Source organism: Neopsephotus bourkii, unplaced genomic scaffold (assembly GCF_033783945.1).
Source record: "Neopsephotus bourkii isolate Nb327-2 ecotype Australia unplaced genomic scaffold, CSIRO-AGI_Nbou_v1 NB_1074, whole genome shotgun sequence".
Classification (NCBI taxonomy): domain Eukaryota; kingdom Metazoa; phylum Chordata; class Aves; order Psittaciformes; family Psittacidae; genus Neopsephotus; species Neopsephotus bourkii.
The window spans coordinates 17,964-30,617 of record NW_026901562.1 but is presented as its reverse complement, the minus strand read 5'-3'; the positions used below and the strand labels follow the sequence as shown (position 1 = coordinate 30,617).

The 12,654-nt window shown below is 61.3% G+C and overlaps 1 protein-coding gene across 2 annotated transcripts; it reads left to right on the top strand.

Annotated features, from left to right (window-relative positions):
- LOC133216942 (V-type proton ATPase 116 kDa subunit a 3-like) lies at positions 1 to 12,600 on the top strand. 2 transcript variants are annotated; one of them, XM_061362039.1, is made up of 19 exons: positions 2 to 203; positions 864 to 942; positions 1,513 to 1,742; positions 2,649 to 2,743; positions 4,090 to 4,216; positions 4,320 to 4,402; positions 4,503 to 4,596; positions 4,673 to 4,885; positions 5,990 to 6,140; positions 6,233 to 6,372; positions 8,289 to 8,446; positions 8,518 to 8,608; positions 8,690 to 8,808; positions 9,056 to 9,269; positions 9,378 to 9,494; positions 9,572 to 9,682; positions 11,916 to 12,036; positions 12,108 to 12,279; positions 12,355 to 12,600. In XM_061362039.1, the coding sequence occupies exons 1-19, from the start codon at positions 87 to 89 to the stop codon at positions 12,434 to 12,436; spliced, it is 2,514 nt and encodes an 837-aa protein (XP_061218023.1). In that variant the 5' UTR covers positions 2 to 86; the 3' UTR covers positions 12,437 to 12,600. The 2 variants fall into 2 exon arrangements, with proteins under 2 accessions (XP_061218024.1, XP_061218023.1); XM_061362040.1 differs by lacking the exon at positions 12,355 to 12,600 and having other exon boundaries at positions 1 to 203; positions 9,066 to 9,269; positions 12,108 to 12,273.
- Positions 12,601 to 12,654: the final 54 nt, after the last annotated feature.

Below are 12,654 nucleotides of genomic sequence, written 5' to 3'. Positions count from 1 at the left end.
CCTTAGTACTGACCCCACTGCTGCCCCCTGCAGGCGGGAGCCGTGTCCGGTCGCAGCGCAGCCCCGAGGCCGGGTGTGGGGCTGCGATGGGGTCCCTGTTCCGCAGCGAGGAGGTTTGCCTGGCCCAGCTCTTCCTCCAGTCCGCCTCGGCCTACAGCTGCATCAGCGAGCTGGGCGAGCGGGGGCTGCTCGAGTTCAGGGATGTGAGTGCGGCAAGGGGGGGGTTTGGGGTGCCCTGGGTGCAATGGGGTTGGTTGGGGTGGTTTGGGATGCTCTGGGTGCAGTGGGGTGGTTTGGGATGCTCTGGGTGCAGTGGGGTTGGTTGGGGTGGTTTGGGATGCTCTGGGTGCAGTGGGGTGGTTGGGGTGGTTTGGGATGCTCTGGGTGCAGTGGGGTGGTTGGGGTGGTTTGGATGCTATGGATGCAGAGGCATAGGGGTACATGGTTTGGGATGCTCTGGGTGCAGTGGGGTGGTTGGGGTGGTTTGGGGTGCCCTGGGTGCAGTGGGGTTGGTTGGGGTGGTTTGGGATGCTCTGGGTGCAGTGGGGTGGTTGGGGTGGTTTGGGGTGCTCTGGATGCAGTGGGGTTGGTTGGGGTGGTTTGGATGCTGTGGATGCAGGGGCATAGGGGTACATGGTTTGGGATGCTCTGGGTGCAGTGGGGTTGGTTGGGGTGGTTTGGATGCCGTGGATGCAGGAGCACTGGGGTCTATACTTTGGGGTGCCCTGTGTGCAAGGGGCTATGCTTGGGTGCCCTGGGGTGCAGATGTACTGCGGGCAGCAGCACAGCGCTGGGCCAGGGGTGCTGGTGCCATCAGCCCCTCTGTGTCCCCTTGGGGCCGTGCTTTGACCGTGTCCCCGCAGCTGAACCCCCATGTGAGCCCCTTCCAGCGCCGCTTCGTGGGCGAGGTGCGGCGCTGCGAGGAGATGGAGAAGACCTTCAGTGAGTGATGGGGATGCTGCATGGGGGGGGCGGGGTGTGCCCCAAACCCCATCTAACCCCATAGGGACATGGGATGGGTTGGGATGCAGGGAGCTGAAAGCTCCCCACCCAACCCCAACACCTTCCACTGGAGCAGCTTGCTCCAAGCCTTGTCCAGTCTGGCCTTGTGCACTGAAAGGAGCAGCCACAGCTTCTCTGGGCACCCTGTGCCAGCGACTCAGCACCCTCACAGGGGGAAGAGCTTCTGCCTAAGAGCTCAGCTCAGTCTCCCCTCGGGCAGGTTCAAGCCATTCCCCTTGGCCTGTCCCTACAGGCCCTTGCCCAAAGCCCCTCTCCAGGTTTCCTGCAGCACTGGAGCTGCTCTAAGGTCTCCCCTTCAGGAGCCTTCTCTCCTCCAGGCTGCCCCAGCCCAGCTCTCTCATAGTGGCTCCAGAGCAGAGCTGCTCCAGCTCCAGCTCCAACCCCAACCCCTTCCACTGGAGCAGCTTGCTCCAAGCCCCTGTGTCCTTGAGCACTGCCAGGGATGGGGCCGCCCCCGGTCCCGCTCCCTCAGCCCCTCCGGTCCCGCAGCGTTCCTGCTCCAGGAGCTGCGCGGTGCAGGGCGGGAGCCGGGCCCGGTGCGGGGCTCCCCGCGGGCGCCGCTGGCGCGGGAGGCGCTGGGGCTGCAGGAGGAGGCGGAGCAGCTGGCGCGGGAGCTGCGCGAGGGCGCCCGGAACCGCGCGTCCCTGCGGAGCCGCCTGCGGGACCTGCGCCGCTTCCTGCACGTGCTGCGGGAGGGGCAGCGCCTCACGGGCCCCGCGGTGCGTGCGGGGGGGCGGGGTCATGGGGGGGCGGGGTCATGGGGGCGGGGTCATGGGGCGAGGTCATGTGGGGGTCATGGGGGGCGGGGTCATGGGGGTACTGGGGGCATTCAGGGTCATGGGGGCGCTGGGGGTGCTGGGAGTGCTGGGAGGGTGCGGGGTTATAGGAGGGTGCTAGGGGTGCTGGGGGGGTGCTGGCGGGTGTGGGGTCATGGGGAGTGCTGGGGGCTCAGCGTCATGGGGGGTCTGGGGAGGGTTGGGGTCATGGGGGGTGTGGGGTCATGGGGGTGCTGGGGGGGCCAGAGTAATGGGGGGTCTGGGAAGGGTTGGGCATGGGGGTGTCAAATGGGGGGTCTGGGAAGGGTTGGGGTCATGGGGGGTGTGGGGTCATGGGGGTGCTGGGGGGAGTGTGGGTTCATAGGGGGGTGCTAGGGGTGCTGCAGGTGAGCTGGGGGGTATGGGGTCATGGGGAGTGTTGGGGGGGTCAGAGTCATGGGGGTCTGGGGGGGGGTTGGGGTCATGGGGGTGCTGGAGGGTGTGTGGGGTCATGAGGGGTTCAGGCTCATAGGGGCTGCTGGGTGGGTATGGGGTCATGGGGGAAATGTGGGGTCATGGTGGGTACTGGAGGGGGTGCGTGGTCCTGGGGGGTGTTGGGGTGGTCCTGGAGGTGCTGGGTGGTGCTTGGGGGATCCTGGGGGTTCTGCAGAGTCCTGGGGTGTCCTGCTGGTGCTGCAGGGTCTTGGGGGTGCTGGGGGTTGCTGTGGGGTGCTGGGGGTGTCCTAAGGGGTGCTGAGGGGGTCCTGGTGGGTGCTGGGGGTTGCTGGTGGGTGCTGGTGGGGGATCCTGCTGGGTGCTCTGTTGGGTCCCCCCCCCTTGGGCTCAGCTCCCTGGTGCCCATCACCGCAGGCAGCCCTGGGCTCACCGGCGCGGCCGCGGGCGCTCTCGGAGCAGGAGCCCATCCTCGAGCCCTCGGTGCACCAGCACCTGGAGCGCAAGATCAGGTAAGAGGGGACGTGGGGCAGTGGGTATGGGGTAGGGTAAGGGTTGGAGCAGGGCCATGGGGCAGTGGGTATGGTGTAGGGTAAGGGTTGGAGATGGGCCGTGGGGCAGTGGGTATGGGGTAGGGTAAGGGTTGGAGATGGGCCATGGGGCAGTGGGTATGGTGTAGGGTAAGGGTTGGAGATGGGCCATGGGGCAGTGGGTATGGTGTAGGGTAAGGGTTGGAGATGGGCCATGGGGCAGTGGGTATGGTGTAGGGTAAGGGTTGGAGATGGGCCATGGGGCAGTGGGTATGGTGTAGGGTAAGGGTCGGAGATGGGCCATGGGGCAGTGGGTATGGTGTAGGGTAAGGGTTGGAGATGGGCCATGGGGCAGTGGGTATGGTGTAGGGTAAGGGTTGGAGATGGGCCATGGGGCAGTGGGTATGGTGTAGGGTAAGGGTTGGAGATGGGCCATGGGGCAGTGGGTATGGTGTAGGGTAAGGGTCGGAGATGGGCCATGGGGCAGTGGGTATGGTGTAGGGTAAGGGTTGGAGATGGGCCATGGGGCAGTGGGTATGGTGTAGGGTAAGGGTTGGAGATGGGCCATGGGGCAGTGGGTATGGGGTAGGGTAAGGGTTGGAGATGGGCCATGGGGCAGTGGGTATGGGGTAGGGTAAGGGTTGGAGATGGGCCATGGGGCAGTGGGTATGGTGTAGGGTAAGGGTTGGAGATGGGCCATGGGGCAGTGGGTATGGTGTAGGGTAAGGGTTGGAGATGGGCCATGGGGCAGTGGGTATGGTGTAGGGTAAGGGTTGGAGATGGGCCATGGGGTGATGGGTATGGTGTAGGGTAAGGGTTGGAGATGGGCCATGGGGCAATGGGTATGGTGTAGGGTAAGGGTTGGAGATGGGCCATGGGGCAGTGGGTATGGTGTAGGGTAAGGGTTGGAGATGGGCCATGGGGCAGTGGGTATGGGGTAGGGTAAGGGTTGGAGATGGGCCATGGGGCAGTGGGTATGGTGTAGGGTAAGGGTTGGAGATGGGCCATGGGGCAGTGGGTATGGGGTAGGGTAAGGGTTGGACATGGGCCATGGGGCAATGGGTATGGTGTAGGGTAAGGGTTGGAGATGGGCCATGGGGTGATGGGTATGGTGTAGGGTAAGGGTTGGAGATGGGCCATGGGGCAATGGGTATGGTGTAGGGTAAGGGTTGGAGATGGGCCATGGGGTGATGGGTATGGTGTAGGGTAAGGGTTGGAGATGGGCCATGGGGCAGTGGGTATGGGGTAGGGTAAGGGTTGGACATGGGCCATGGGGCAGTACCCGCAGCAGAGCCGTGCCCACCCCATCCCTCTTGGTGTCCCCCCAGCTTCGTGACCGGCGTCATCCACCCATGGCGGGTGAGCGCCTTCGAGCGGCTGCTGTGGCGCGCGTGCCGCGGGTACCTGGTGGCCACCTTCGTGGAGATGCCCGAGCCCATGGAGGACCCGGCCACGGTGAGATGGGGGGGGGGACACAGGACAGGATGGGGACACCCCCGGTGCTGGGGGGGTGGCAGGGTCTGGGGCAGCCATGGTGACAGGGATGTGCTGTCCCCAGGGCGAGAGCATCACCTGGGTCATCTTCCTCATCTCCTACTGGGGCGAGCAGATCGGGCAGAAGATCCGCAAGATCTCGGACTGGTGAGGCAGCATGGGTCCCACACGGGTTTATTGAGCACCATGGACCCCCCCCATGGGGACGTGCTGGTCCCCCCCATACATTGGTGTCCATCTATCCCAGCTTCCACTGCCACGTGTATCCCTACCCGGAGAGCGAAGCCAGCCGCATGGACACCATGAGCGGGCTGCAGAGCCAGATCCAGGACCTCAGTGTGGTGAGCTGGGCACTGTGGTGGGTACCGGGGGTACCGCGGTGAGACCCCATCCCTGACACCCACTGGGCACCCGTAGGTGCTGGAGGAGACGGAGCAGTACCTGGCGCAGGTGCTGGACAAGGTGGTGCTGGCGCTGCCGACCTGGCAGGTCCAGGTCCAGAAGATGAAGGCCATCTACCTGGTGCTCAACCAGTGCAGCTTCGATGTCACTGAGAAGTGCCTCATTGCTGAGGTCTGGTGCCCTGTGAGGGACCTCCCCCAAGTGCAGGACGCGCTGCGCCAGGGGTCGGTGAGTTGCTTGGTGCCCCCATGTCCTTGTGTTGGGGTACTTGGTGTCCCCATGTCCTTGTGTTGGGGTTTGCTTGGTGTCCCCATGTCCTTGTGTTGCGGTGCTTGATGTTCCCATCTCCTTGTGTTGGGGTTTGCTTGGTGTCCCCATGTCCTTGTGTTGGGGTACTTGATGTTCCCATCTCCTTGTGTTGGGGTTTGCTTGGTGTCCCCATGTCCTTGTGTTGCGGTGCTTGATGTTCCCATCTCCTTGTGTTGGGGTACTTGGTGTCCCCATGTCCTTGTGTTGGGGTGCTTGATGTTCCCATCTCCTTGTGTTGGGGTTTGCTTGGTGTCCCCATGTCATAGAATCATAGAACAGTTAGGATTGGAAAGGACCTTAAGATCATCCAGTTCCAACCCCCTTGCCATGGGCAGGGACACCTCGCTCTAAACCATGGCACCCACGTCCTTGTGTTGAGGTTGGTTGTTGTCCCCATATCCTCATGCCAGGGGTTGCTCGGTGTCCCCATATCTCCATTCCAGAGGTGTCCCTGTGTCCTTGTGTTTGGGTTGGTTGTTGTCCCCATGTCCGTGTGTTGGGGTACTTGGTGTCCCCATGTCTTGTTCTGGAGTTCACTTGGTGTCCCCATGTCCTTGTGTTGGGGTTGATTGTTGTCCCCATGTCTTGTTCTGGAGTTCACTTGGTGTCCCCATGTCCTTGTGTTGGGGTTGGTTGTTGTCCCCATGTCCTTGTGTTGGGGTTGGTTGTTGTCCCCATGTCCTCGTGTTGGGGTTGGTTGTTGTCCCCATGTCCTCATGCCAGGGGATGCTCGGTGTCCCCATAGCTCCATTCCAGAGGTGTCCCCATGTCCTCGTGTTGGGGTTGGTTGTTGTCCCCATGTCCTCGTGTTGGGGTTGGTTGTTGTCCCCATGTCCTCGTGTTGGGGTTGGTTGTTGTCCCCATGTCCTTGTGTTGGGGTTGGTTGTTGTCCCCATGTCCTCCTGCCAGGGGATGCTCGGTGTCCCCATAGCTCCATTAGAGGTGTCCCCATGCCCCCCTGCTGGTTGGGGTGGCTTCCATCCAGGGGTGCTGTGGGTCATGCCCTGGCTGCTCTCCCCACAGTACAAGAGTGGCTCGAGCGTGGAGTGCTTCGTGCAGCGCATCCCCACCACCGAGAGCCCCCCCACCCTCATCCGCACCAACAAGTTCACCGCCGGCTTCCAGAGCATCGTGGACGCCTATGGGGTGGCCACTTACCAGGAGGTGAACCCCGGTGAGGCTCCCCCCACCCAGACCCCTGCATGGGCCAGGGTTGGGTGATGGAGCCCTATGAGGCCCCTGTGACACGTTCCCTGTGCCCCACAGCGCCCTACGCCATCATCACCTTCCCCTTCATCTTCGCCATCATGTTTGGGGACGTGGGGCACGGGCTCATCATGTTCCTCTTTGCTCTCTGGATGGTGCTGTACGAGGACAGCCCCAGCCTGCGGCAGGCCAGCAACGAGGTCAGTGGGACCTGATGGGGGGCCAGGCTTGGAAGTGTGGGGTGAGCTTGGAGGTGTGGGATGGGCTTGGAGGCATGGGGTGGGATTGGAGGTGTAGGACACGGTTGGGGGCATGGGGGTGGGATTGGAGGCATAGGATGGGCTTGGAGGCATAGGATGGGCTTGGAGGTGTAGGACGCGGTTGGTGGCATGGGGTGGGCTTGGAGGCATAGGATGGGCTTGGAGGCATAGGGTGGGCTTGGAGGTGTAGGGTATGGTTGGGGGCATGGGGTGGGATTAGAGGTGTAGGATATGGTTGGAGGCATGGGGTGGGATTGGAGGCATAGGATGGGCTTGGAGGTGTAGGACACGGTTGGGGGCATGGGGTGGGATTGGAGGTATAGGATGGGCTTGGAGGCATAGGATGGGCTTGGAGGTATGGGATGGGCTTGGAGGTGTAGGGTATGGTTGGGGGCATGGGGTGGGATTGGAGGCATAGGATTGGCTTGGAGGTGTAGGACACAGGATGGGGTTTGGGGCATCCTATGCGGCTTGGAGGCATGGGGTGGGCTTGGAGGTATGGGATGGGCTTGGAGGTGTAGGACATGGTTGGGGTCATGGGATGGAATTGGTGGTGTGGGACGTGGTATGGGATGGGGTTGATGGTGTGGGACATGCTTAGAGACATGGGATGAAGTTGGTGGTATGGGATGGGGCTTGGATGCATGGGATGGGATTGAAGGCATAGGATGGGCTCTGGAGACATGGGATGATGTTGGTGGCATGGGATGGGGTTGAAGGCATAGGATGGGTTCTGGGGACATGGGATGATGTTGGTGGCATGGGATGGGGTTGAAGGCATAGGATGGGCTCTGGAGACATGGGATGATGTTGGTGGCATGGGATGGGGTTGAAGGCATAGGATGGTTTCTGGTGGCATGGGATGGGGTTGAAGGCATAGGATGGGTTCTGGGGGCATGGGATGATGTTGGTGGCATGGGATGGGGTTGAAGGCATAGGATGGGCTCTGGAGATGTGGGATGATGTTGGTGGCATGGGGATGGGGTTGAAGGCATAGGGTGGGCTCTGGAGATGTGGGATGATGTTGGTGGCATGGGATGGGGCTGAAGGCATAGGATGGGTTCTGGGGGCATGGGATGATGTTGAAGGCATAGGATGGGTTCTGGGGGCATGGGATGATGTTGAAGGCATAGGATGGGTTCTGGGGGCATGGGATGGGGTTGAAGGCATAGGATGGGTTCTGGGGACATGGGATGATGTTGGTGGCATGGGATGGGGTTGAAGGCATAGGATGGGTTCTGGGGGCATGGGATGGGGTTGAAGGCATAGGATGGGTTCTGGGGGCATGGGATGGGGTTGAAGGCATAGGATGGGTTCTGGGGGCATGGGATGATGTTGGTGGCATGGGATGGGGTTGAAGGCATAGGATGGGCTCTGGAGATGTGGGATGATGTTGGTGGCATGGGGATGGGGTTGAAGGCATAGGGTGGGCTCTGGAGATGTGGGATGATGTTGGTGGCATGGGATGGGGCTGAAGGCATAGGATGGGTTCTGGGGGCATGGGATGATGTTGAAGGCATAGGATGGGTTCTGGGGGCATGGGATGATGTTGAAGGCATAGGATGGGTTCTGGGGGCATGGGATGGGGTTGAAGGCATAGGATGGGTTCTGGGGACATGGGATGATGTTGGTGGCATGGGATGGGGTTGAAGGCATAGGATGGGTTCTGGGGGCATGGGATGGGGTTGAAGGCATAGGATGGGTTCTGGGGGCATGGGATGATGTTGGTAGCATGGGATGGGTTGAAGGCATAGGATGGGCTCTAGGGGCATGGGATGGGGTGTTGGTGGTATGGGACAGGGAGGTGTGGGGCAGGGCTGCTGTTACAGGACACCGGCGCCACGTTTCCCCCCCAGATCTGGCTGACGTTCTTCGAGGGCCGCTACCTCATCCTGCTCATGGGGGCCTTCTCCATCTACACCGGCTTCATCTACAACGAGTGCTTCAGCAAAGCCACCGTCATCTTCCCGTCTGCCTGGAGCGTGGCCACCATGGCCAACCACTCCTCCTGGAGGTGGGACCCCAAAGCCCGCTGTGAGCCCTGCTGGGGCCCGGCCTCCACTGACCCCCCTGCTCTGCCCACAGCTCTGCCTACCTCGCCACCCACCCTCTCCTCACCCTGGACCCCAACGTCACCGGCGTCTTCCAAGGGCCTTATCCCTTTGGGATAGACCCAGTGAGTGTCCCATGGGGGAGAGGATGTGGTGGGACCCTCGGTGGGGTGGCCCTGGAGTCTCACCCCCCTTGTCCATGATAGATCTGGAGTCTGGCCACCAACCACCTCAACTTCCTCAACTCCTTCAAGATGAAGATGTCCGTGGTGCTGGGCATCGTGCACATGGGCTTCGGTGTCCTGCTGGGGGTCTTCAACCATCTGTGAGTCCTCATGGCTGCACCCATGGGTGCTGGCCGCCCATGGTCATGCTTAGGGTGCTGGGTGAGGTCATCATGGAATGGTTTGGGTTGGAAGGGCCCTAAAGGCTCATCCAGGCTGCCCCAGCCCAGCTCTCTCAGCCTGGCTCCAGAGCAGGGCTGCTCCATTGGAGCATCCCTGTGTCCTGTATCCCTACCCTGGGAGCGGAGGACCCGTGATGCTGAGCATGGTTCACGTCCCCCTGCCCAGGCACTTCAAGCAGCGGCACCGGCTGGTGCTGGAGCTCCTGCCCGAGATGGTTTTCCTCCTGGCTCTCTTTGGCTACCTCGTCTTCCTCATCTTCTACAAGTGGATCAAGTTCAGCGCCGCCGACTCCCTGGTGGCCCCCAGCATCCTCATCCACTTCATCGACATGTTCCTCTTCACCTCCAACGCCGAGAACCTCCCGCTCTACCCAGGACAGGTACCAGAGATGGGGGACCAGCACCCCATACCCATCCCCTTCCCCATGCTGGGGGCAACATGGGTCTGGCGTGGCTGGGACCCTAAAGCCATGCCCCATGTGCCGCAGGTGCCGGTGCAGACCGTGCTGGTGGTGCTGGCGCTGGCGTCGGTGCCCGTGCTGCTCCTGGGGACCCCTCTGTACCTGTGGTGCCGGCGGCGCAAGCCAAGGACGGGGCACCCCACGGTGAGGCCGAGGCCACGGTGAGGGGCTCAGTGGGGTGGGCGCTGCGGGGTCTCACCACCGGTGATGTCCTGGTGCAGGCGGTGGGCACCGGGGAGCAGGAGCCGCTGCTGGAGGGGCAGGAGGCTGGGAACTCCGTCAATGTCACTGTGGAGGATGTGGAGAGCGGCGGGCACAGCCCTGACGCTGAGGTGAGGGGCTCCGGACTGGTGGGGTTGGGGTGGCCGCATCCCTCATTGATGCCCTGCGTCCTCATCCTTGTCCCATGTCCTTCACCATTGGTCGGTCGGTCATGTCCCATGTCCCTCACTGCTGTCCTGTGTCCTTCACTGACGCCCTGTGGCCCTCATTGATGCCCCACGGCCCTCACTGCTGTCCCAGGTCCCTTACCATTGGTCCCTCATTGCTGTCCCATGTCCCTCACTGCTGTCCCAGGTCCCTCACCATTGGTCCCTCATTGCTGTCCCATGTCCCTCACTGCTGTCCCAGGTCCCTTACCATTGGTCCCTCATTGCTGTCCCATGTCCCTCACTGCTGTCCCAGGTCCCTTACCATTGGTCCCTCATTGCTGTCCCATGTCCCTCACTGCTGTCCCAGGTCCCTTACCATTGGTCCCTCATTGCTGTCCCATGTCCCTCACTGCTGTCCCAGGTCCCTCACCATTGGTCCCTCATTGCTGTCCCATGTCCCTCACTGCTGTCCTGCATCTCTCACCATTGGTCCCTCATTGCTGTCCCATGTCCCTCACTGCTGTCCCAGGTCCCTTACCATTGGTCCCTCATTGCTGTCCCATGTCCCTCACTGCTGTCCCAGGTCCCTTACCATTGGTCCCTCATTGCTGTCCCATGTCCCTCACTGCTGTCCCAGGTCCCTTACCATTGGTCCCTCATTGCTGTCCCATGTCCCTCACTGCTGTCCCAGGTCCCTTACCATTGGTCCCTCATTGCTGTCCCATGTCCCTCACTGCTGTCCTGCATCCCTCACCATTGGTCCTTCATCTTTGTCCCGCATCCCTCATCTTCATCCTGTTCCCCTCACCGATGTCCCGTGCCCCTCACTGTTGTGCTGCATACCTCCCTGATGTCCTGTGTCCCTCACTGATATCCCATGTCCCTCCTTGATGTCCCATGTCCTCACCTTTGTCCTGTGTCCCTCATTGATGTCCCATGTCCCTCACTGATGTCCCATGTCCCTCACTGATGTCCCATGTCCCTCATTGATGTCCCATATCTCTCATTGATGCCCCATGTCCCTCATTGATGTACCATGTCCCTCACTGATATCCCATGTCCCTCACTGATGTCCCATGTCCCTCCTTGATGTCCCATGTCCTCACCTTTGTCCTGTGTCCCTCATTGATGTCCCATGTCCCTCATTGATGTCCCATATCTCTCATTGATGCCCCATGTCCCTCACTGATGTCCCATGTTCCTCACTGATGTCCCATGTCCCTCATTGATGCCCCATGTCCCTCACTGATGTCCTGTGTCCCTCATTGATGTCCCATATCTCTCATTGATGTCCCATGTCCCTCATTGATGTCCCATGTTCCTCACTGATGTCCCATGTCCCTCACTGACGTCCCATGTCCCTCATTGATGTCCCATGTCCCTCCTTGATGTCCCATGTCCCTCACTGATGTCCCATGTCCCTCATTGATGTCCCATATCTCTCATTGATGCCCCATGTCCCTCATTGATGTCCCATGTCCCTCACTGATGTCCCATGTCCCTCATTGATGTCCCATATCTCTCATTGATGCCCCATGTCCCTCATTGATGTCCCATGTCCCTCACTGATGCCCCATGTCCCTCATTGACGTCCCATGTCCCTCATTGACGTCCCATGTCCCTCATTGACGTCCCATGTCCCTCACTGATGTCCCATGTCCCTCACTGATGTCCCATGTCCCTCACTGATGTCCCATGTCCCTCACTGATGCCCCATGTCCCTCATTGATGTCCCATATCTCTCATTGATGCCCCATGTCCCTCATTGATGTCCCATGTTCCTCACTGATGTCCCATGTCCCTCACTGACGTCCCATGTCCCTCATTGATGTCCCATGTCCCTCCTTGATGTCCCATATCCCTCACTGATGTCCCATGTCCCTCATTGATTCCCATGTCCCTCATTGATGTCCCATGTCCCTCACTGATGCCCCATGTCCCTCATTGACGTCCCATGTCCCTCATTGATGTCCCATGTCCCTCATTGATGTCCCATGTCCCTCACTGATGTCCCATGTCCCTCACTGATGTCCCATGTCCCTCACTGATGTCCCATGTCCCTCACTGATGCCCCATGTCCCTCATTGATGTCCCATGTCCCTCACTGATGCCCCATGTCCCTCACTGATGTCCCATGTCCCTCACTGATGCCCCACGTCCTCACCTTTGTCCCGTGTCTCCTCCATCCCTGCAGCACCTGGACTTCGCCGAGGTCTTCATGCACCAGGCGATCCACACCATCGAGTACTGCCTGGGCTGCGTCTCCAACACCGCATCCTACCTGCGGCTCTGGGCGCTCAGCCTGGCCCATGCCCGTGCGTGTCCCCCGAGGCTCAGCCCCATCTCCCCCCCTCTGTGCCCTGCTCACCCCCTCTGTGCCCCGCAGAGCTCTCGGAGGTGCTCTGGTCCATGGTGATGCGCAACGGCTTCGTGCGCCTGAGCTACGCCGGCGGCGCCGTGCTGGTACCCGTGTTCGCCGCCTTCGCCGTGCTCACCGTGGCCATCCTGCTGGTGATGGAGGGGCTCTCCGCCTTCCTGCACGCCCTGCGCCTGCACTGGTGAGCCCGGTGAGGGGGTGCTGCTGGGATGGGGTCCCCCAGCGCTGCTCCTCACCCGGCCCCTCTCCTCGCCAGGGTGGAATTCCAGAACAAGTTCTATGTGGGTGCTGGGTACAAGCTCTGCCCCTTCGCCTTCGCGCCCGCCTCTTGGCAGTAACCGTGTGGATGCTGGGGGTTGGAGCCAAAGCCCTGCCCCACTGATGGGAGCTCAGTTGGGGGGTGCCCCCCAAACCCCCAGGGTTGGGGAGGGGGCGGCTGGGGGTCTGGCTGCAGCCTCCCGTCCCTTGCTTGCAGTGAATAAAGCCCCATGGCTGGTCCCCACCTCGACATCTCTGTTCCTTCTGCCGTGCTGGGAGTCCCGAGGGGTTTGGGGGG